The sequence below is a fragment of the Urocitellus parryii genome, chromosome 13, assembly GCF_045843805.1.
Source record: "Urocitellus parryii isolate mUroPar1 chromosome 13, mUroPar1.hap1, whole genome shotgun sequence".
In the NCBI taxonomy this organism is placed as follows: domain Eukaryota; kingdom Metazoa; phylum Chordata; class Mammalia; order Rodentia; family Sciuridae; genus Urocitellus; species Urocitellus parryii.
The window spans coordinates 40139140-40165276 of NC_135543.1; the positions used below are offsets into that span (position 1 = coordinate 40139140).

At 37.3% G+C, this 26137-nt stretch overlaps 1 protein-coding gene across 2 annotated transcripts in view; it reads left to right on the forward strand.

Annotated features, from left to right (window-relative positions):
* The first annotated feature begins 11863 nt into the window (after positions 1-11863).
* The window catches only part of Dsc3 (desmocollin 3), a 42030-nt gene continuing 27756 nt past the window's right edge, over positions 11864-26137 (forward strand). For both annotated transcript variants that reach the window (XM_077792290.1, XM_077792291.1), the window contains exons 1-5: positions 11864-11932; positions 17609-17693; positions 19342-19541; positions 20799-20918; positions 25619-25774. In XM_077792290.1, coding sequence (XP_077648416.1) covers positions 11864-11932; positions 17609-17693; positions 19342-19541; positions 20799-20918; positions 25619-25774 — 630 coding nt within the window. The remainder of the gene's footprint in view (positions 11933-17608; positions 17694-19341; positions 19542-20798; positions 20919-25618; positions 25775-26137) is intronic.

The window sequence follows — 26137 nt, forward strand, 5'->3', positions numbered from 1 at the left end:
CAATAATCAGTTCTTAGTTATAATCTTTCTTGATTTCTCAAAATCCTGTGCCACTGTTGAGTATGTTCTTCTGGTTGGGAATAAGTCTCCCTGGCTTTTGAGATACCATGCTCAGTTGCTGGCCACCTTATCTTAGTCTAGAGGAAGCCCATTCCTCTTTTTCTCATGATTTCTGGAGTTGAAGTACCTGAAGACTCTGTCTTCATTCATTCTTTCTTCACTCATTTCCTAGATCTTTTCTTTCAGTTCATAAATTTTAAATCATAGTCTCAACTTGGATGTATAACAGGCATCTCAAACTTCACAGGTCCAATAAAATCCTTTTAAGTCTTAACCCAAACTACTTCCTCTCCCTCTGTTCCCCCATTTATTCATTCCACTCACTCTGTTGTTAGTACAAAGCCCTTGTTAAGTATCCATGAGTTTTCTCTTTCTCTCATATTCTATCACTAATCTATGATCAAGTCATATGAGGCCTAATATCAAGTTAGATCACAGATCCAATAAATGTGCCATTTATTGTCCTCTACAATCTGTTTTCTTTCATTAATTGTAAATGATTTTTTTAAAAAATGTATACATTTGATCATGCCACCTCATACTCAAAACCCTTCAATAGATTCTTATGAATCTTGTGTGACACAATATATTTAGGGTTTTAATAAGTTCTTTCTTTTCTTTATAGTTCTTTTTTCTCTCTTTCTTTTTAGTTCTGTTTTCTTTCTTCTCTTTCTTTCTTTCTTTATTTACGTTTTTGGTACCAGGGATTGAACCCAAGGGTGCTTTACCACTGAGAAATACTCCTTAATACAGATTGTTATTAAAATTAACTGAAGTCAAGGGAGAATGATGGTGTACAGAAAACAACTATGCAGGCAGCAAAAGGGACATAAAGTACAGTATATTTTGTTGTGCCCACCATGAAAGGACCAGATGAAATACACAAGGGTTGACCTAAGTCTTTCTTTTAAAACACAGACTAGACAGATTCTACAAATGCTGCAGAGGGCTAAGGCATACGGAATGCAGATGCTGCTTTTAAATCAAAATAAAGTTAGTTTTTCAAAAGGATTATTTAAGAACCTGCATTTGAGAAAACTCCAGAGGGATCAATTCTTCCAACATGGGTCCAATTATTCCAAAAGCTTTCTATCTTTCATTATATTTCCAAATGTGCAAAAAACAATCAAGATCCTAGTGGTACTTATACCACTCATCAAGGAACCACTTACCTAGAACAAGAATCTTAGCCTTGATCTGCATATTAGAGTATCCTAATATGAAAGTAGATCCCTTAAACCAGAGAGTCTGATGTATTTGGTCTGAGGTGGCACTTGGTGTTAGTGTTTATTAAAATCTGTCCAGGAGACACCCACATGCCACCAGAGTTAAGAACTATTTTTCGTGGTGAAAAAGCTCCTAAATTGGAACTTCACTTCTTTTTCTTTTCTTTTTAAAATTTTGTTTGTTTTAATTAATTATACATGACAATAGAATGCACTTTGATACATCGTATAAAACGGAGTATAATTTCTTATTATTCGTATTGTACATGATGTAGAATCACACCAGTCATATAGTTATATATTTACATAGGGTAATAATGTCTGTTTCATTCTACTACCTTTCCTACCCTCATACCCATTCCCCTCCTTTCATTCCCCTCTACCTAATCTAAAGTAACTCTATTCTTCCCTAGCACCCCACCCCTGCATTGTTAATTAGCTTTCACATATCAGAAGAAACATTCGGCTTTTGGTTTTTTAGGATTGGTTTATTTTGCTTGAGGCAGCCACATCAATGCTTACAGCAGCTCAGTTCACAAGAGCTAAACTTGTTTGCTTGTTTTTGAGATGATCTCACTAGGCTGCCCTCTTCAATGTCCTGAGTAGCTGAGACTACAGGCATGTGTCACTGCCCAGGTGTAGCTTCACTTGTGGTAGTTACAGATCCTAGTCAATTCTGGCTCATTTGCAGCTGAAACTTCCAACATCACCCATTCATTTGCAGAGCTTGGTCTCTTTTCTTCATGACTATAAATTTTGTCTTGGCAGGCAAAATAAAATATTTTTAAAAATATTTATTTGTATTTATTGCATGCTGAATTTACTCCCTTGCCATAAACTTGTTTATTGAAATTTTTCACAATTTTTGTTTTCTTTTCTTTTCCTGTGCAACCTGCTCTTCTGGCTTAAGAGGTATTCTCAGGGAGGATCACCTCATTGTGGAAGGGGGAGCTCATGCATAGGTTAATCTATCCATGAGCTCTGTAAGTAAAAAGGCACATTTGGGGTGCTTTGTTCACTTGAATATATTCAATGACCAGAGAACTTATATCTAAACTCTTAAGTTCATAATTGTTCTGCATGCTTAAGCAGGTAAAACAAAAATTCAGTATCTTTTTGGGCCACTGACCCTGTGTCCAGCCCCACTGTTTGGCCTGGGTGCATCTATTGACACCACCGTTGTTACATTGGAATGACATACATTTCTTCTTTACAATGACATTTCTCAGGTACTTCTTTTTGGATAGGCATACTCTTGATAGCCTGGGTTGTTTTACAGATATTCTTAAAGCATATGTGCAGATTTGAACCTCCTGATTTGTGTGATTCTTTGAGGTTTTCTGGGTCAAGAGATTAGGGAACCATTTTCATGGATCACCTCAGGTTACTTACAGGAAAAGGAAGAAAGCCAGAAAGGGTCCTTTGTTCCATAAATTTAGACAAAAATGCACTAGAGAAGATAACTTTGCCTCCATCTTCCCAGGTGTAAATCCAACCTATGGAAGAAAAACTTTAATTTCTATGAAAAGGAGGAGGTGAAGGAAGGAATTGAATTGTTTTCAACAAATAAAAGATAATTCTATTCAAAGTGTATAAAATTTAAATTTATTTCAATAAGTATTTGAATAAAATATATTTTTATAATATATTATGTACAAATACTTGTTAATAATTAGTAAACATTGCTATCATAAAACATTAATTAAAAGACAAACAACCCAATTGTACTTATAATGACGAATAAGTACATTAAAAAATTGCTCAAATCATTAGTCATCAGGCAAAAACAAATGTAAAATAAGATGAGCTATAACTTCTCCAGGGAAATGCAAATTTAAATCACAATGAGATACATATAATGGTTACAACTATAATATTTGCTAAAATGTGTTTGTAAATTGTAGATCAACTGAAACATTCAAATACTGCTGATGAAGACTTGATCTGGTAGTAGTAATGAAGCTAAACAGCATGTGACCTATGCTGTAGAAATATACCTATTAGTAGAAATTTACACAAAAGAAAGGAAAGCTTACTCCCACAAAGAGATTCTACATGAAGGTTCACAGCAGCTTTATAACTGCTAAAATCTGAAAACACAATACAAAAGAGAAGAATTAAATATCTTTTAGTAAACTCATAAGCTACAATATTATTTGATATTAAGAGGGGCAAGCTACTGATACACTCATCTATATTAGATTAATCTAAAACATGTTAAATGAGAGAAACCAGTCACTAAGGCATCCATAGTATGTTTCACTCAGCTTCTAAGATGGAATCAAATGGTTTCTGCCTCCTGGTATTGGCATCATTTCCTAGGCCGCACATTGCTCCTAGTGGCTTACTTTGAGCCACTAGAATTCAAGCAGAGGTGCTAGGGAGTCACTTCTGATATTGGGATATAAATGATCTATAGTTTCCATTTTGAGGATCAGATTTTTTTGGCTTATTCTAAAAGAACCTAGGTAGCCATGTTGTTCCCTGCCCTAGAAAGACCCTTGATGTCTCTGTCTGATAATCATCAAGGATCTGAGGCTTGCCACTGGCCATCTAAGTGGACTTAAAACAGCATTTATATATTCCAGCTGAGCCTTGAGATGAGGGAAATTCCTGCTAAACATTTCGATAACATCTTTTTTGATTGCCCCCAAGCCAGAGACAGGTAGTTCAGCCATGAATGGATTACAAAGAAACCGTGAGATAGAAAGTTTTTGTTTTAAGTTATTATATTGTTTAGTAATTACTTTTATAAGTGCTGTCCATCATGTAAGAAGTGACACAGCAACAGCTAACTAATAGTGTGTGATTTCATTTATGTGAAATTCTAGAAAAGTCAAAACTACTCGTGAGTGACAGGAAGCATAAAAATGGTTGCCTAAAGGAAAGAATTGGAATAGACTAGGGTGAAGGAAATGTCTTTTATCTTGATTTGAATGACGGTGACACAGGTGTATGTATTTGTCAAAACTCATTGAACTATACATTTGTGGTCTGTGAATTTTACTGCATATAATTGTAATGAATGTTTTAAAATCTAAGAATATCAGTCTTTGACCAACAGGCTGAGGTAACTTTGGATCCATTTAGGTATATAGATTATCATAATTGGATCAATAGAAAAGGAAAAAATATTTTCCAAAGCTCTCTGTACAAGATGGAAGGGCCAGAGATTTTAAAACAATCATTAACTTAGTCCAAGACAATAATGCCAAAAAAGTTAACAGACAATTTAAAACTTCATTAGAGGCTCTAAGCAGATGAGGCTGGAGAATCCAGAACTGGCAGACTGGAATTTTTATTCTTTGGAGAGCAGGTCTCTTTATTTTACTAATAGGATGTGATTGACCAAATAGTCTCTTTCCTTTTCTTCAACAATGGCCACATACAAAGATTTACTGTGAGTTAAATAACACTATTTCATTTGTTCAAAATTAAGAGCATCAAGGGAGAGTCAAGGACCTGGCCAGAGGTCCTTGGATAATCTTGGGAGACATAATGGTATTCTCATGGCCAATTACAGTAATATAATGCTTCCGTAATTTGTGGACAGATGGGTTTGGAAAACTCTCAGTGGGGCCTAGCAGAGCAAGGCTCAGACCACCTTATTCTTGGGGAATAATTCATTATTTATAATAACTTATATGGTATATAAGGGAATGTACATAAAATGTGTTCTTTGTTTTACATTATGTCCTAAGAACTTATACATGTTTATAACATTCCAAAATCTTTCATGTGAGAGAAAGAACAATTCTCATTGTACTAAATGAGAAAGGAGAAGTTGAGGTTAGCTGACATTGGTGTCAGTCATCTTGGGAATATTATAGACAGACAGGGTACCATAAAGGAGAAAAGATGTCATGACCATAACCGTGGTGCTCAACTGTTTGGAATTTCTTTTTGTCTACCTAGGATATCAGAACAGGGCAAAGAGAAGAGTCCAATCTTTGCTTAGACCTTTGAAACATCAGCAGTTGAAGTCAGATAATTCATCATTACAGAACTGAGAAGTTTTTCCTGATAATATTTGATCACTACTGTTTTAGTCAGTGTTCTGTCACTAAGCAATATACCCAACAAGAACAACTTAGAGGACAAAAAGTTTATTTTGGCTCATGGTTTCAGAGGTTTGGTTCATGGTTGCTTACTTTATAGTTCTGGGCCCAACGTAAGGCACAACATCATGGTGGAAGGGTGTGGTGGAGGAAAGAAGCTACTTTCATGATAGCCAGGGAGCAGAGACCTCAGCTCGCTGGAACAAAATACAAACCCCAAAGACACACCACCATGACCTACTTCCTCCAGCCACGCCTGCCTACAATTACCACCTAGTTAATCCATTCAAGTGGATTAATTCACTGATTAGATTACAGCTCTCATAATCTGATCATTTCACCTCTGAACATTCTTGCATTATCTCATGTGTGAGTTTTTGGGAGAGACTTCATATCTAAACCATAACAACCACTTAATGCTATCTTGTGAAGGATATAAGGATGCTCGTTTGGCTCATGTCTCTCTGATGATGGAATCATTTATTTTAAAAACAAAATTATTTATCACCTTTTACAAGTGAAGCATTATAGTTAAATCCAGGATTTTCCCTGATCAACATCTAAACAGAACTTGAAAACTAGGAGAAACAGCCAGTTTTATTGAATGTCAAGAACACTGAAATCTTGCTAGAAAGAGGGAACAAAATAGCCATTTTGGTACATACCTACATACCCAATAGGCAGATTGCTAGCTCTTAAGTTTTCTTGATGTTCAGGAAGAATCTCTGAATTAGGTGTTTTTAGAAGAACAGCAATCTGGTATAGCCCTATATAGACATCTACAAGTTAAGACTAGTGCCTGCCTATTAGGGTAGTATGTCACTTTTTATAACATGGAAAGGTGGATGTTAATGTGATTCTTGAAAGCAATGCAAGAAAAGTACTAATTAATGTGGCGTGGGGCCTGTTCAGTGAACACTACAATGCTGACTGGTGGAAAGCTTCTCATCTAGTAATATAAGGGTTTAGCAAACAGCAGGATGAAAAGAAAAGACAAATTGAGATGAATATATCTTAAGGTAAATAAAATTAATTGATACATAATTGTTAGTGGAGAAGGTAAGAAATGAATGAATGTTGAGTTTAATAATGTATTACCCAATGGGTATAGATCGAGGTGACAGATAGGTGGGTCAAATGGTGGTTCCATTCCCAGTTTTCCAAGGAATCTCCATACTGCTTTCCATATTGGCTGCACCAATTTGCAGTCCCACCAGCAATATATAGGTGTGCTTTTTCCCCCACATCCTTTCCAACACTCATTATTATCTGTCTTCATAATGGCTGCCATTCTGACTGAAGTGAGATGATGTCTTGGAGTAGTTTTGATTTGCATTTTTCATACCCAAAGGACTTAAAAACAGCATACTACAGGGACACAGCCACATCAATGTTTATAGTATCACAATTCACAATAGCTAAATTGTGGAACCCATCAGTAGATGAATGGATTAAAAAATGTGATAACACACAATGGAATATTTTTTTCAGCAATAAAAGAGAATAAAATCATGGCATTTGCAGGTAAATGGATGGTGTTGGAGAAAATAATGCCAAGTGAAGTTAGCCAATCCCCAAAGAACAGATGCCAAATGTTTTCTCTGATATAAGGTGACTGACCTATAATGGGGTAGGGAGGGTGAACATGGGAGGAAAAGACAAACTCTAGATAGGGCAGAGGGTTGAAAGGGGAAGGGAGGGGGAGGGGTTTAGCAAGGATGGTGGAATGTGATAGACATCATTATCCACATGTATGAAGACATGAATTGGTGTGAAAATACTTTATATACAGAGATATGAAAAATTGTGTTCTATATGTGTCATAAAATTGTAATGCATTCCATTGCCATGTATATAAATAATACTATCAATTAAATATTTTAAAAAATGTGTTACCCATAAGGAGCTTGTAGGAAAAGCTACTTCTCTACTCCTGAGTTAGAAGATGTGGCACTTCCCCAGGCTGGTGTTGCGGGGATGATCCTCCTAAACTTCTGGGAAAAGAGACGGCTGATGGGACAGTGATTCAGGGAATGACTCCAGGATAAATGACACATGAGATCCGGCCGCCAGCCCACTCAACACCTGTAACCTTCATGCTTGAGCAATGTCTTTTTTACAGACAGATGTACACAATGGGCTCCTGGGGACATGAGAAAATCTGGGGAAAACTAGAAGTCTCTTTCTTACCTAGTAGGACCCAAGTGAAGACTTATGAGATGACTCCAAATGAGAGGGACTAAAGATGCACTCATTATCGGGGCTTTGTTTCATTGCTTTTGTTCAGTTACTGTCAGTTATCACTCACAGCATCAGGGCTTTGTTTGCTGGGTGGAAATTACCATTCCTTCCAGCTCAGTGACAAGTCACTGGGAAAAGGCTCCTCCCTCCCTAAAAGGACTGCTTGTAGAAAAGGATATTTGTAAGGGAGGCTGAAGACTGTAGTGGAGGAAGAAGAAAACCATTGTAACAGTTCTTGACTCATTAATTAACTGACTGGAAGGGAACCTTTCTGAACCTGGCACGCCCTATCTGGATTGGATTTACTGCCACGATGTTACTGGAGATTGGATAATTATGAATTTGAGAAAAGTACATAAACATATTAAACTAACTCTCTTCTCGCTCTCTTTTTGGTATCAAGTATCGAATCCAGGGTTTGCCAAGTTGCTTAGGGTCTTGCTAAAATTGCTGAGGCTGGCTTTGAACTTGAAATCTTCCTGCTTTGGCCTCCCGAGCTGCTAGGATTACAGGCTTGTGCTGTGGCATCTGGCCATGTCAAACTTTATATGATTGTTGCCAAGGTTTTAGTGAAAGGCCACTCCTTTGTGGACTGGAAAGGATAGTCCTGCTGTCAGTGCCCTGGGGAGAAGTTAGTCCTGGGAGTACTTGAGGAAACCCACCACCAAGTAGGGAGAAGGGGAAACTTCTCTTCCCCCTGGACACCAGGGATCATTTTGGTCTAGAATCGAGGTTCTCTTTGGGATATGGAACATTCCTGTCTGGGTGGAATTTGATCTGGGAAGAGTGGGCTTGCCCTGGGAAGATAGGAGAGGTAGACAAGTATTCTGGGATGGCTCCTGCACTGGGCAGCACTATAATACTTATAGGTTACTAATAACTTTGGGCTTCCCATTATCCCCAAGCCTTCAGCAATCTTTTCAAATGACCAGAAAGTCAAGGTTGTTTTCAGTGGTGCTCTGAGGAGCTAGCAGTGGGCTTCTAGTCACACCACAACTTTTTATCTTAAATCGTATTTCAAAAGTGCTTATGAGCTAACAATCCGTGGCAGACTTTGTGTCATAAGAACTATTCAAACTGAACTTTTACTTGATTTTAATTTAAGTTTCTTTTCATATATTTCACTTTTCTTGCTAGCAAACTTGTTTCTGACATCATATGGTTGTCTGGGAAGTATTTTATAAAGCATTTCAGGTGGCCTACATTTGTCACATGGCTAACCATGAAAATACGGTGAGGTGAGTCAGACCAGAAGATTAAGTGAGTTAGTTAGTTAAGTGAGGTGAGTTAGTCAGAAGATTAAGTCCATGCTCAGAAATTCCTATTATCTTAGGCTTTTTTTTTTCCTGCTAAAAATGTTACAATTCCCTTGGATTCCTTGGTTTGTGCTATATTTTTTTTCCCCTAAAATCTCTTCTAGTTTTTGATCCTTTGTTTATTGCTGCTCTTATCTTTCAAACTAAAACCAAAACAAGGGAAGATAATTTCACACTTTGGTCCATTATTCATTTAGCATAACTGGCTGTACTGCTTAGGGGACAGGATAATAAAATAAAGATATGTCTCATGCTGATTGAAATTAATTTTATTATAGAAAGCTTCCAATTTTAACTTCATTGAAACTGAAATTCACATTTTAAATACATTTTCAACAAACTTATCTTAAATTATAACCTACACAGGAAAAATATTAGCAGTTTCATTTATCTTTAGCACATTTTTAGGTTGTCATTATAACTGTGTAAAGATTTTTCTCTAAATAATAAACATGCATTGCTTTATAATAGAACTTAGATTAATATACTCTTTACAGACAAGTAATTGCCTTAACAAAAGAGAAAATTCCAAAATAGTTTCCAATACTACATTTGGTTATTTAACAGTCATGTGGGACCTGGATATTTGGAAAATGAATTACAAGTATCTCTAATAGCTTTCTTACAGTATTTCTAGAATAGATTATTACAACTTTTACTTTGTAGAAGCTAAATGTGGAAGCTCAAAGCAGTTGACATGTAATCAGCATGCTTAACAACATCCTCTTTCAGACAGCATAGCCCAAACCACCAAAGGACAGCAATTTTATAGTTTTTGTCACATGGAAGATAGTCTAAATCAGGTTAGATTAGTTAACTTGAAGATACTGTTGAAGTCATAAGAAAACTTAAATAGAGAAAATTCTATCAAAAACCATGTGCTATATGAATATTAAGTGAAATTCAAATTAAGTTATAAACAGGTTCATTAATAATGTACAAACTCACCTAAAATGATCAACTCTGTGACAGTACTTAGCAACTCCTTTTACATACTGAGGACTTGTATTCCATTTCTATCAGAATGAAATCCAGTTTCTCAGCAAGGTTGGTTAGGAGTCTCATTTTGGACAGAATGAGATTTTTTTTTTTTTTGACTCCTGCATCCTTGATCTAAAAAATGATCATAAGTCTCTTCAGGGCTCCTCACATCCTGCTCCTCTTCCATTTCTCTGGAACATTCTCTTACCCCTCCCACTTTCTCTGTCTTACCTCAGGTATCTTTGCTTCCTTAAGGTCTTCTTCAGGTGAGTTAGAGCCTCTGTTCCAATTTTTCCTAACATCTTAGCCCTTTACTTTAAGTCTCCAACCCCTTTGCCCAACCCTTTCCTTTAACAGTTGCAGAGAGATTGTTGGGCCATTGGTGTTGGCATTACCTTTCCTCACCTGTGTTTCAGTGAAACCAATTCCACTTGTGTTTCCAAAGACTGGCTGGGGCTGAAAGAGACTTTGAGAAGCTATCTCTGAGGTCATGGGCAAAGGTAAAGATCTGGAGGATGGGAAGTGAAGATGCTGGAGTGGAAAGAAGTCTAGGGCCCTATCTCTGAGCCTGGAAGTTCCTTTCAAACCAATTTCCTCTGATGGTTGTGTCAGGTGCTGCAGAGATGAAACTGGGCAGCTGAACTGGTGTCTGAGTCCTGATAGATGAGATTCAGGAATTTCAGGGAAGTCCCAGTCCTCCTGGAACACATGGTTTAGACAAGGGGTCTAAGTGGGATGAATGAAGACCATCATACCCTTCTTTAACAATTCTAGACTGTCCTAGGGTTCTCACCACCAAACTTTTGATTGGTCTTTGAAGAGCAGCAACACATCTCTGAGATGGTTTTACTCCTGTATCCAGTTTGTAGGGGATTAGAAGACATAAAATTCAGTTTAGAGAGAACTTAAGGAATTATCACCTATACTGTTATGAACTATGCATTGTATGCTCTGATAATAGCCTTCTTCCCTCCTAGATTGCTCTGGGCAGTTCTGGATTTCCTTTCCTACAAACCTCCAGGTATAGCCTTTGGAACTTGATAAATACTGAACAGTATTAAATTTGAGGGCCTCATTTTCTAGTGGGTTTTGTGCACCAGATTTTCCTTCAACCACAAACTGAAAATATTCATCTTAGTACAATTATGGAAATAAGCACCAGACTACTAATATACACATCTAAGGACATTTTTTTTTTCTTAGAAGGTTCATATAAGTCCACGAAACTTGTCAGTAAATAAGCTCTTAGAATAATCACTATCATTTTGGGTGTGTAAAAAATGATCGGATCTGGATTTCTTTTCATTGGTTTTAATATCTGGCACACCAAAACGCCAATTTATTCATGCCACTTGGGATAATTTCCCTTCAGTCCTTTGTAGTGTCCCCTTAGACACATTCCGGAGACAACACATATTTTTGTTGTTGTTGTTTGTTTGTTTGTTTAAACACGACATTGCCCAGAATTTGCTCAGAAGTTGAAGGGAGAAACTGCTGATCCAATCACAAGGTGTTCTTGGCACCCAGGAGGGCCCGAGTTGGGGCAGGCAGATTTGGGCTCTGCAGTGGGAATGCTCAGCACAGCGTAGTGTCAGCGATGGTGACGCCCCGGGACGATCTGGGCGGCTTCCCCGCTGGGCAGACTAGGGGTGTGGGAGAGCGGGTAGAGGGTGGGCCTGGGACCGCTTTCCCGAGAGCGAGCGCCCGCCCGGACAGCCACAGGGAGAGAGATGGCAGGCTCGGGCAGCTCCCCAGCGGCTCCCGCGGTGATAAAACTTGAGAAATAACTAGGAGGGGCTGCTCTGCGTCTCCTGGGTCCAATCCGGTTTCAGGAGAGAACACGCTCCCGGGCAGACAAGCCTGAGAGAGGCCAAAGCGACTACAAGACAAGCAACAGCCAGCAAAGCTCCTCCCGCGCCTTTGCTCTCGGCTTCGCCGCCCTGCGCCCGCATTCTCCTGCCCCTGTCCCGCGCAGGCAGGAATGGCCGCCGCCGGTCTCCGGGGGCCACTGTATGAAGCCCTCTGCATGCAGCTGCTGCTGACCCTGTTGGTGAGCCATCGGTCCCCGTCCCTATCTTAATTACGGAGCCGGGTTGGCGAAGGAGGTCAATCCATGATGGTCGCTGCGGGTGGGTGTGATGGGGTGGAAGGGGACGATATGGAACGAAAGGTAACATCCACGGTTTGGCTCAGTTCTGCCGGGCAAGATACAGGCCCCAAGTTCAGTCTTGGGGTGGAGAAAGAAAACGGATCGTTGAGGGGCAGCTGTATACTCAGATTTTTTTTTTAGCCTAATTGTGTGAATCCTGCGTTGCTTTCCAACTTCTCCGCACTTGGGTGAGAGCTGTCGTGGGTAGGCAGGGAACTGGGACTCGCTGTACTCTTCTGACTCCTAGGGTGGGATGGTAAAGGTAACAGGGCGCGCCTTTGGGTGGAGAGGGACAAAGGATGATTGTTGGTCAGTTAGGATCCTGGAAGGAGCAATGACAGACCTGAGATGGGGCTCAACAAACTGCCACTCCTTGCTCTGCTCCAAGTTTTCTGTTGACCTCCAATGGGGACGTTTGTGAATGGAGTTGTCGGACCTGTGCCCCTGAGTACCCTGAGGGGGTTTTTCTCCCAGAAACGGGTTTCCTGGCTGTGCGTCTCCTAAAGGCTACTCAGGAGTTCGCCCAAACTGTCCACCCCCTTGTCACCCAGCCCGCAGCGGTGTCTCTCTGGAGAGCGAGGGTGTGGGAAGGTTGGGCAAGGGTTACTCTTGGGGACAGGGTGGTAGCAGGATGGCGCTGTGGCTAGGACTGGGGTGAAGCTTAAAAATGAAATCAAGGTCGGTTGGGATGAGATAGGAAGCAGCGGGATGGGTGGTCCTTAGTCCGGCTCTGGGAAGCCCTTTGGCCCTGCAGAGACCCACTAAGGGTTTCCTTTGCCTTTTGGTTGAAGACAAGATTCGCTTGGACAGGAAGTTCTCCCAGAACCCAAGGAGACTTGATAAAAATTGGGAAATCTGACAGCAGTTATCTGTGAAACTTCACACCTAACCAGAGTGACACTTGAGACCTAGGAGAAAGAGCTGCAGACTTCCTCTTGTCCAAACATGGACATGAGGTCCAGAGGGTGAAAGGACTGTGTCTACCAAGTGGGTTCACTGTGGCCAAGCCGGTCTTGGGATTCCCTCACCCTCAAGTAGGACGAGTGGGTCCAAACTTTATTCTCTCTTTAAATGGGAGAGCTATGAATACTGGATTAGTAGTTGTGATCTAAGATATATCTGCAGGCGAGAATTTGTACAAACAAAGGCATGACCAGCTCTGCAACTGTTCCCACAAAATGAGTTCAAGAACTGACTCCTTACACATGGGAACTGCTGGCAAAATGTATTCTGTGATATTCTGAAGACATTTCCCGCATTTCTATGAAAAACCTTGAATTTGGTGTTTTGTGTTTTCTCTGAGAAGGGATTAGGGAACTGGGAGAAGAAACTGCAGGTACTATGTTTCCAGATTCCCAGTATTTGCTCCAGGGGAGGGTGCAGAAGACACCTAGCTGTCCTGACCCAGAGTCACAATGGGGGTAGGCAGTACCAGTGCCAAAGTGGGTAGAAATGAAACAGAGAAAGCTTCAGCTCTGATCTATGACATACTCCTTCAGGATTATTTTAAAAAGGAATTTTAGTAGTGTACTTACTAAAATTAAGTAAGTATATTTGGAGACCTGGAGAGTTTACACAGAATGGTAATTTCTTTCATCTGCAACCCTCAATTTACAAATTCTTTGGGTCCTGATGGGTAAATTAAGACCTCGATTGATCCTCTCTTTTCTATATGTTCTTCCAACTTTGAGTATATCATTAATAGCATATCATTTTAGAAAAACTGTTCATATTCTAGAAACTAATGAGTCTCTTTAAAAACAATTGCTTGTTCTAAGGAGAAAGCTTTTCAAAGGAAGTCTTAACACAAATCGGAGATTTCTAACATGTTAACCTTCTCACGGAGCTCTGCCAGAAGGTAGAGGAATTTTCCCAATTTGCACTTTTCCTGTTTCTCTTTCCCTCTGTTCTTTCCTCAACCAGACTAAAACTGCTGACAGAGAGTTTCTATTAAACACACACACAACCTGAGGAGAGAACAAAAATAGGAATCAGCAATCTCACTATTTAAAGTTTTTAAGTGTTTTTCTGAGTGTTTATTCTCTCTTTGCGGGGGGGCTGTAGGGGGGATTGAATTCAGGGGCACTAGGCCAGTCCTCCTACTTTGTATTTTATTCAGAGATAGAGTCTCACTGAGTTGACTTGCCATAGCTAAGGCTGGCTTTGAATTTGCAGTCCTCCTGCCTCAGCCTCCTGAGCCGCTGGGATTATAGGCTTACCCATTGTGTCTGGCCATAGGTTTTTTTTTTTTTTTTTTCAATTTAGTTTTTAATTATAGTTGGACACAATAACTTCATTTTATTTATTTATTTTTATGTGGTGCTGAGGATCAAACCCAGGGTCTAGGCAAGCCCTCTACCACAGAACCACAACCCCAGAGTGTTTTCTCTTTTAATGTAAGAAAAATTATTAGGGATGGTGAAAACTAGTTTTCATTAGATAAGTTGTCTTCTCAATGTTACAAATAGTAGGACTCTTTAAAATATGTGTTTAATAGTGTTCTCCATATCAAATCTACCTTGAGAATGGTATCATTCCCATTTATATGGTATAAATGATATATTTTTGGATATAGTCTATCATTTGGCTAAGAGGACTTTTCTTCCAAAGAAACCAAAGTGGTAACATTTGGCATATGAACCCTTCCTCCATACACTATTGTACTTTTCCCTCTTAGGATATATATGAACTTTACCTACACCTGGTGTTGACAAGTGTGCATTCCATCTTTTCAGGTTTTATAACATTGATCAATGAGAATGGTGTGTGACTCCTTTATGAGACTTTTTTGACATACCCATACTTTTTAAAATACAAGGGAACACAACAATTTATACTGACTTACATGCTTGCAAAAAAAAAAATTAGGCAAGTAAAGTAAGTAAAAGAGGAGTTCATTTTACAGCCACAATCTTAAGAAAGTCAAATTTTAGTATATATTTAAACTGATGCATTATTAGTTACCTTTGTAAAACAAAATTGTTGATGTTCATATTGAGATGCAGATAGATCCAGAAGCACCTCTGAATGACTAAATGAATGTACACCCATGCACATTTTTTGGTTCTGTTGTCATCCCCACAGCAGTTGTCTTCCATATATGGCACCTGCAATTAATCATACTTTCCTTTTAACCAGAATTCCCATCTTAAAATGAGATTGGTTATAAGGAAATTTATTAGAATGAGCTAAGTACTTTGAATATAAAGAAGTAAATTTTGCCATTTATCTTCCAAGTGCTAAGAATTTGAAAGGTCCTATTTCCATTTTGTAGAAGGCAAGTGTCCACAAGAGAAATAAAAAAAATTAAAATTTTGTTATCTTTTTGCTCAGTCAAGAGAATCCCCTTTACATTTCAGATACCACATACATTTATTTTGTTTCCCTTTCAGTACTGAATATAAATTTTAACAAGTCCACAGAATGAACAACCATTACTATAACATTTCCATTGCCTTAAAAAGAAGGCTCATGCCCATTACAATCCCTTTCCATTTCTACTCCCAGTCCTAGGCAATTAGTAATCCGTCTCTATCTAGTCAGTTGCTTTGGTGGGGATAGTTCATGTAAATGAAATTATACAACAGGAACCTTTTGTTCACTTATTTTTACTGGGCATAATTATTTGTCTATGTAGTAGCATGCATTTGTTTCTTTTTATAGCTGAATAATATTCCACTTTACCAATATTTACCATTTTGCTATCCATTCATCAGTAGATATACGTGAGAGGTTTTTTTTAATACTTCTTGGTCATTGTGAATAATGCTGCTGTGAATAGTCATGTCCATGCTTTTATGGAGACATAGGTTTTCATTTCTTTTAGACAAAGTAGGATTACAGAATCATAGCCCGAGTTTATGCCTAACTCTTTGAGGAGCTACTGATCTGTGTCCCAGGTATTTGCACCACTTTACATTTCCACTATCAATGCAGGAAGTTCTCATTTTTTCTACAACCTCATCAACAACTGATTGTTTTTTCTCTTGTTTATTTGAGCCATCATAGCAGGTATCTCATTATGGTTTAAATTTGTATTTTCCTAATGCCTAATGAGGCTGGGCTTCTTTTAATCTATGTAAGGTCCATTTATATATCTTCTTTACATAATATTTATGCAAATTCTTTGCCTATTTTGTGTCATTTTGTTATTGAGATATAAGGTATCTTCATATATTATTTATATAGGTCACTTATTGTTATATAATTTGAAAATATTTTCTCTCATTCGCTGAGTTATATTTTCACTTTGCTTATATCATTTGAAAAGCAAACATTTTAAATTTTGATTGTGTTGTTTATTAATTTCTTGATCACTTTGTGTTTTTGGTGTTATATCCAATAAATTGTTGCTTGACTCAGGAACATGGAGATTTACTCTCAAGTTTCCCTTTAAATAGTTTTAGTTCTTCCATCTGGGTCCGCAATCCATTTTGAATTAATTTTTGTGTGTGGTATAATTTGGGGGTTCCTATTCACTTTCATTGAATGAGGATATCTGATTTTCTCAGCACTATGTGTTAAACAGATTTCTTTCTCTTGAACTTTCTGGAAGCTAACAACAAGTGAAGTTATTTCCAGAATTTCAGGTCTATTCCACTTATTCACATAATTATCTTATTGCCATTTCAAACTCTGGCATCTATTTAACCTTATAGTTAGTTTTGAAAATGGAAAATGTAAGTCTTCCAACTTTGTTCTTTGTCAAGTTTATTTGGACTCCCTTGCATTTCAATAAGGATCAATTTTCAGCTTCTTAAAAAAAAAAGAAAAAGATAGCTGCAATGTTGATAGGGGTTTATTAAATCTGTACATGAGTTTGGGGAATATGTCTTTCAATCCATGAATATAGATGCATCTCCAATTATTTAGGTCTTTTTAAGTTTTTTTCACTAAATTTTTATTGTTTTCATATAGAATTCTGTACTTGTTTGACAAAATTTATCCCAAAATATTTTATTCTGATTATATTGCATGTGGATTGCAAGTGATATTATAATTTTTATTTGTAGTTGATTTGAAGGAGTGCCTCAGCTCTGCAGACCTTATCCACTGAAGTCATTCTACTTTGATTAGTTTTGTTTTCATATTTTTCATTGCTCGTGTACAGGGATGTAATCAATTTTTGTATGTTCATTTGTATCCAGTTCAGCCTTGCTGAATTCATTAACTTTTTTTTTTTTTTTTTGGTGGGGGAATAGTTATTCAATGGATTCCTTAGGAAATTCTATAAACAAGATTATGTTATCTGTGAATAGAGATAATTTTACTTCTTCCTTCTCAATTTGGGTTTAATTTTATTTTCTTGTGTAATTACCCTGGCTTGTTTAATTACCAGTACAATGTTGAATAGAAGTAGTGACAGTGAACATTATTATCTTTTTCTTGATGTAAGAGGAAAGAAGAAAGTTTCTTCATTAAGTTGGAATTAGTTGCAAATTTTTCATAGATGCCCTTTATCACATTGAGCAAGTTCCCTTAGATTTTTGTCAATTGCTTGTTGTACATTTATTGAGATTCTCAGGTAGTTTTGTTCTTTACTCTGTACTGTACTAATGTGTTCTTTGTTTATTCTAGGTCTTCACTTTTGCTGGTGAAGCCTGCAAAAGGGTGATATTTAATGTACCCTCTAAGCTAGAGGCAGACAAACTGATTGGCAGAGGTGAGAAATTGCAAAACAATCTCTTTATGTTTTTAAATTTTTTTTTAAATGTGATACTGTGTTTGAACTCAGGGCTTCACTCATGCTAGGCAAGTGCTCTACCACTGATCTACACCCTGAACCCTGCAAAACAATCTTTTAAAAATATAAATTTAGTTTATTCAGGCTTGAAAGGATACAATATACTATCTTTGCCTTTCTGGAATTGGCCTGAATCTAACTGTAAGTATACAAAATTCAAAATTATTTTAAACATTTTCTTTGCTTTTTATGACTCTTTAGGTTCTAGCATAAGTGTTCTCATCCATGTTTTTGTAGTCATTTGTGTTTTAATAATTTAAAAATTCCACAAAGAATTATACATAAAGCATAGTTCTTTCAGTATTCCAGATTTCTAAGCATTAGAAAAATATATATGAGGAGCTGAGAGAATCAGAGCAGTGTCTTAATCAGTGCTTTTGCTACATTGAGCAACATAAAAATGTGAGTCATTCCATTCAAAACTAACACATGCCGCCATGTGCACATTGAGCACTGAGGAGCTGGGAACCTCAGACTTTCTCAATAGGGGAAATGCTCTGCTCAGAGGGGCTGTCCTAGTAGATGCAGATGCAGAGAATATTGGAAGGAAGCATTCTGACTGTTTTTTTTTTTAAAGGTATAGTGTCTCCCAGAGATATCAAATCTTACTTTTCAACAAAATAATTCATTACTAGTTAAAGACCCTCAGATAACTTTCATAAACAAGTGACAACTTTATTCCTATGGGGAGGAAGAAAATGAATGAATATAGAGAGGTCTGGGGTATTTAGGGGAATACATCAGAACTTATCATTTGGCTAAAAATGTGAGAATAAGAGAAATATTCACTTATTTTGGCTAAACATCTCCACCAGTAACAGATTCAGATTGAAGTGAAAGTACTATACATGTATACAGTATATGGATCCTTTGGGAGGATTAATTTAATTAATACTCAATTATTAATTTATCTGTTTGGATTCTGCAAAAGTATGTAGATAAACAATGGGATATATTTTCATTATCTCTTACTAAAGATCAAAATATCTAGGGAGGGAAGACACCATGTAGAGTTTTTAGTGGGATACCAGAAAGTCAGACCCCATACATACAACCTTGGACTCAAGGGGGGAAAGTACACAGAAGAGAGCCAATGGCCAGAATGCAAAGTTTGATTCTTCTTTCTTGACTGTTTGCCTAGCTCCATTGTTCTTTGTGCTCATGTGTAAAATTTCTGAGTGAAGACAACTTAAAAGACTTACAGTGTATTGTTAAGGGAAACTTTTCTGTGTGTTTATTCAGGTGTATGTGGGGGTGTGTAGCTCAACTTTGTCATGATTTAAATGCCTACTCCTCTTTAATTGGAAGGTCACTGCATAAGCCTATGAGAAGCGTATTAAGGTTTAAGACACCTTATTTGATAGAAATATGCAATTGAGAATTATTTTTTAATTAGAATAACATTTTCTAATAATGTAAGAGGACTAGTTCATATATTTATTAAATATAAAGTGGTTTATATAATTTCACTTCTTGGTGTTCTGGAATATTCTAGAAATGATTTTAGTATACTTTTTCTTTTCACACGTGTTTCTACCTTATAATTTTTTTTTTTTTTAATCTGCAGTTGATTTGAAGGAATGTCTCAGATCTGCAGACTCCATCCAGTCAAATGATCCTGATTTCAGAGTTCTGGATGACGGTTCCGTGTACACAGCCAGGGCCATTGTGTTGTCTAGTGAGAAAAGATCATTCACCATAGGACTTTCTGACAGGAAGACACAGACCCAGAAAGAGATTTATGTGCTCCTGGAACACCAGAAAAAGGTACATCAAATATTTCCAGGCATGATGTTTTTTTCAGTAAAACACACTCATTAAAAATTGCCAAGAGGACCAAAGGATAAATAGTATATTTTCCTCTCCTTCCTTTCCTCTTCCAGTTACCCTCTCTCCTGTTTTCTCTTTCTCTCCACAGCACTACACACTGGCTTTGGTTTTACTCTGTTAAAATCTAAGGGATACCCCCTCTGTGAAGTTTTCTTCCATCTCTAAATTTTGGTTAATGACTTTTATGCCCATCATCAATTTGGCAGTTGTACTATTATAGCATTGAGGATTTTTTTTTATTAGTGCAAACAATAAAAAAAAATCATGATGAATGGGAGATGTGAAGGTACTCACAAAATGCTGAAAGCTTAGATCGTGTTACTCCTATTCTATGTTAACTGCACAAATGATAAAGTTAATTAAAATGACTGCTTAGCACTTGACTCAATGTTTAATATAATTATTTATTTTCATCAAATCTAATGTCTCCCTTGCTATACATCCTGAAATGAAACGAGTATCACTAAAATGTTCAATAGAACTTTTCTGTCATGACAGAAATATTCTCTGATCTGCACTGTCTGGTATGGTAGCCCTGTAAAAATGGCTACTGAGCCATGTGACTAGTGCAGCTGATGGATAGAACTTTTCATGTTATTTAATTATAGTTAATATAAATAAGCCCATGGCTAATGATGGCCAGTGGCTACCATATAGGAAAGTGTAGATAGAGTGTTAAGGCATCGAAGGACACACATATAATTTTTGTGGTTCACATGAGATTGTGAGGCTTTAACAGAAAGAACAGATAAGTGCTGTGTAGAGTGAGAGTGTGTTTTTGTTTTTTCTTTGTTTGTTTTTGTTTGCCACGCTGGGATCCAATCCAGGGCCTTGAGCATACTAGGAAAGTGCCCTATTGCTGAATTTCACACCCTCACTTCCTACTGATGGTTATAGAGAGGATGCATTCTCTATTTAGGCCAGAGTAGAACTAAGAGTATAGTGATTTTCCCTAACCAAAAGTATGGTCAGTGCTGGGAAGGTATGCAAAGGAAATTCTCTAGTCATGAAATCTTTAATATCTGTATACATTCTTGTACTTATCATGAGCAAGGATTTATTAACTGGTTTTAACTTGAGCATGGAAATTCCTATGTGAACCTCTAGAGAGACTTTATGTTTATAAGCTTCCCACCATTTTACAACAAAGCAGACTGTGATGCTTTTGTTTATGTATTCTTTCTTTAAATTCAGGTGTTGAAGAAAAGACACACTAAAGAAACTGTTCTCAGGAGAGCCAAGAGGAGATGGGCACCTATTCCTTGTTCAATGCAAGAGAATTCCCTGGGCCCCTTCCCTCTGTTTCTTCAACAAGTAGGTCTATATTTTATTTATGAGAGTCTTTTTTGCTCAGGTTTAGAATGTCATAGTAAAGACGGTAGAATGAATCAGACATAAATTTTCTATGTTCATAAATGAATATACTACCAGTGTAACTCCACATCGTGTACAACCACAAGAAAAGGATCTGAATTAGAATAAGTTATACTCTGTGTATGTATAACATGTCAAGATACATTTCTACTATCACATATATCTAAAACAAACACATAAATAAATTGATTAAATATGTTTATGAAGTATAATAAAAACAAATAAAGTCAAAAAGTTATTAAAATATTGATGATCCCAAGTCCTGAGATCGGGTATTAAAAACAAGAAAGAGCTCAAGGGAAGAGTTGTTTGAATTGAGACCTGTGCAGGTCAATAGTTGTGGAAGAAGAGGGAAATACAGAGATGAGAGGAATGAGAGCAAGCCTGACTCCTTAAAGGAGTGCTGGAGCTTAAACTTCCCAGGCATGATAAGGGTGGAGCAGAGGGAAGGGGCAGAAACAGCAGGTATGTATCAAAGCGCTAAAAGCCCTGTGCATTTTCCTAGGAAGTTCCACTGCATCTTAAAAACAGGGAGACAATTTAAGCAGTATAGTAACAGGATCAGGTTTAAACATGCTCTATATGGAGCATGGTTATGAAAGCAATTGCTGAAGTAAGTCTATGGCCTCCTGCTTGTTTCTTTGCCCCTTAAATTTCTTTACTGCGATTGCTTTTTAAGACTGCTGTGGTCTGTGTGCCACTTATTTAACTTTTCAATATTCTGTTTTTATTTTTTTCTAAAAAATATTTATTTTTTAGTGTTTTAGGTGGACACAATCTTTATTTTTATGTGGTGCTGCTAGTGCCTCATGCATGCTAGGTGAGCATGCTACCACTTGAGCCACATCCCCACTCCCCCACTCAGTTTTTGTTCTACCCAGCACTTGACCCTTGCTTCTTCCTCATGAATATCTTACCTTAAACAGTGATGAGGCATGTTGAGAAATGACTCCTGATTATTGAAGTTATCCTGATCATAGATAGTTTTAGTCACTGCATTACTAAACCTCTCTGTCCTTAATTCCTTGAAATATATACATTGGACATACCTGACCCTTCCCTCTCGGAAACCTTTTCCTTACTTGGATTCTAGCAAACCATTCAAACAGTTTTCCAATTTCTTCATTGGCTTTTTTTTTTTTTTTTTTTTTTCCCTGAGGCTCATTCTTATCCTCCTTCCTCAGTCAGTCTCTAAACTTTAGAGAGCACCAGGGCTCAGCCATGAACTTGCTTCTTGTTTATTTATGTGTACTCTTTTATCAGTCTCATCTCTTCTCATGGCTTTATGTACATGGCTCACACACAGGAGACTGGAGCCTTCATATTTCCAGCTCAAACTGCCTAACTTAACATTTCCACTTAGAAGTTTAATACACATTTTAAAATTTAAACTTGCATATACATATACATATACATATACAGTTTTGGTTTTTCTTCCAAAAACATTTCCCATTTCATTTAGTAATTCCTGGTCATTCCTGTGTGTTTCATCCTAAGGTTTTAGTTGGAAAGAGCACACGTCTCTCTAAGTAGACAACAGATTGGGATTTATTACAGTAGGTCCAATACTTTAAAGAATTGTTAGGAGGGCTGAAGAAACAAAATTTAGTTTGAGCTTTCGGGAATAAATCCCAAACTAGCCACATCACAGAACCTACCACCAGGGGTCATTTTGCTTTCCTTGTGATAGAGAAGACACTGATTCTGAACCAGAGTGCCACTGCTATGGTCAGAGAAACAGCACAGCCAGAAGGCTGCTCCTCCTCATGTAGCTCCAGAGTAACTCTGCGCCATTCTAACCAACATTACAGATTGATCATAGCCTCTCTCTCCACCTCTACCAAGTTAGTGAATAAATACTAGAACTTCTGTTGGTACAGGGAAAAAAAGAAAGAAAGAAAATTGCAGCTAAATAGCAAAAACAGTGGAAGCAGCAAAAATAAAAAATCTGCCTCAATTAAAAGTGTCCAAATCTTGCACAAGCACATCTGACAGTCCCTATTTCAATCTAGAACTCTGGCTACTGAGATGCTAGAAATTTTAACATTTTTTGGGGGGGTTTTGTCTGACTCTTTCCAGCATCTACACTATCAGAGGACACAGTAGAAGGAATATGAAATAGATGTTGAGTCCCAATGTATTAAGTCCACCTCTTCTTCTCCTAGCTAAGTTTTAAATTTTTGATTATTGCAGGACACTGGCATGGTTACATTTTACTGAAATCCAAAATAATAGTGGTGTAAGCAAGACAGAGGCTTACTATTCCACAAAAGAGTAACCTAGTAATAAGGCTCTAAAGTAAGGCAACACCAGGGACCTAGGATTTTTTTTTTTTTTTTTTGGTACCAGGGATTGAATCCAGTAGCGCTTAACCACTGAGCCACATCCGCAGCCCTTTTTATTTTGACACAGGGTCTTGCTAAGTTGCTTAGGACCTCATTAAATTGGGGAGGCTGACTTTGAACTTGCGATCCTCTGCCTCAGCCTCCTATGTTGCTGGGATTACACCACTGCACCACTATGCCTGACTGGCTTTTTTATTTTTTATCTTGAACACACCTGAAAACTCATTTACATCATCTTAGAAAGTAAGGACATACTTCATCTTCTTTTTCTAGAGCACAGCCTGGATTTTACACAGCTATTTTTTATTTTCACTTTTTTTAAAAATCTATTTTATAATTACCATTTATATTATTTTTTATCTACATCCTGTGGACCTGAAGTTTCCATGTGATCTTACCTAATTTTAAAGGAGACTGAGGAATACCTTTCCTCTGGGTATCTTTGTGTTCAGCTATAAATTCTAATACTAAGGAAGATAAGCAGAAGAGATAGTAGGGAATTCTATCACCCTCTGATATGGTATCATGTTTGACTTATACCTTAACTCCACATATCCAACCCATTGGCAAATCTGTTGACCGGACCTTTCAATTGTATCCAGAATCTAACCATTTTTCACCACTCCTCTTGCTACTGTTAATTTAATAAACAATCTTCTCTCCCTTGAATTTTTGTAGTAACTTTCAAAATGGTCTCCCTGCTTCTTCCCTTACTTCAGACAAAGGAACAAGTATTGCCCTTTTGAAATGCAAAAAAGAAAAACAGTCCTTTAAAAGGCAATCTATGGAATGAGAGAAAAAAATGTAAGCTATCTGTAAGGGATTAATATCCAAAATAACCAGGAACTCACATAATGTAATAGCAAAAAGCCAAATAATCAGATTAAAAAATGGGCAAAGGACCTTAATGGATATTTCTCCAAAGAAAACACAAATGATCAACAGGTACATGAAAAGGTGCTCACCATCACTAATTATCACATAATATAATCACAGTGAGATTTCACCTCACACCTGTGAGGATGGCTATTATTAAAAATATAAAAGAGAGAGAGAGAAAAAAGTGCTGGTAAGGATGTCAAGAAAAGGGAACACTTGTATACCACTGATGAAATTATAAACTGATTAGTCATTATGGAAACCAGTATCGAAGTTTTTTAAAAAATTAAAACTAGAACTACTATATAATCCAGCAACTCCACTTCTGGATATTTCTTTGGGTATTACCCAAAGAAAATGAAATCAGCAGGTCAAAGAGACATCTGTACTCCCCATGTTCATTGTAGCCCTCTTCACAATGTTCAAGCTGTGGAAACTACGTGATCATCCACTGACGAATGAATGTGTGAAGACCATCATGATGCATGCAAGACACGCACACACACACACCTATCGGAGTATTATTCTTCCATAAAAAGGAAATCCTGACGGTTGGCAACAACACAGAAGCTGGAGGACTTTATGCTAAGTGAAATAAATCCAGACAGAGAAAGATACATACTGTATGATCTCACTTGTGGGATCTAAAAGAGTTAAACTCAAAGAAACAAAAGTGTGGTTGCCGGGATATGGGAGGTGGAGAAAAGGGGGAGATGTTGTCCAAAGGGTATAATCTGTCAGTTGTAAGATGAACGAGCTCTGGGAATCTGATGTGGGATGATTGTTGGATTCCTTAATTTGACTGTGGTAATCATCACACGATATATATCTATAAGGGCAACTCATCATGTTGTATATACAATATTTATTTTTAAAAATACTTAAGTTTTTAAGTGTCTAATTTTTTTAAAAAAATCATTTAAAAATTATCAATGTTACTCTTTTTGATAGTCATCAATGACTTTCTATCTTCATTTTCTACAAGGAAAATCTGGCTTCCTTGGAATCACCTGCCTGATGTGGCCCCTCTCATCTCATTACTGGCTAATCTCCTACTCTCCTCCTGGCTCTTCTGCTCCAACAATAGTGGCTTTTTTTGCAGAACTTTGAACACCCCAGGGACCACCCTAGCCTGATTCCATTGTACTTCCTGTTTTCTCTGTCAGGAAGAATCTTCCCTGTTTTCTCTTACAGCTAGCTCATTCTTGTAATTTTGTGAGTTCCTCTCTCTAGTGTACATTTCAATTCCCTCACCAGTATGGGAGATCCTGTTTGCATCAATCTTTCGAACAATGGGTATTATTTTTCTTTTCTATTGAATTCTTTAAAACAAAAATATATATGAATGCATCAGCTGAATTTTTTAAAGATAGCATTTTAATTTTAATTTCTCACATATATATTTTTCCCTTGTAGGTTCAATCTGATGCAGCACAGAATTATACCGTCTTCTACTCAATAAGTGGGCGTGGAGTTGACCAAGAACCTTTAAATTTGTTTTTCATAGAAAGAGACACTGGAAATTTGTATTGCACCCGGCCTGTGGATCGTGAGGAATATGATGTTTTTGATGTAGGAATTTTATTGAGAAATATGACTTTATATTTTCATTAAATTGTTCTTCCTTTAGTACTCCACCTACTCTTTCCTATCTTCTTGCACTCTATCTTAGAGGGTATCTTAAAATCAAAGGAACATAGAGTGTGCCATAATTTGGAATGCTTGGTCAATCCTTCATCTTAACTTTTGTTAGGAAACCCTGAAATGCAGCAAAGAAATTTAATTATATTTGAATGTAAATTCCAGTACCTTTGGAGGAATTTGGTTTTCCTTATGAGATACTTTCTCTGGTCACTGGTACCTTTTCTTCTCTCCAGTACTTGTCTAGAGTTGAAATATATCCTACTTTTCTACTGTTTTACTTTTTTGTTTTCT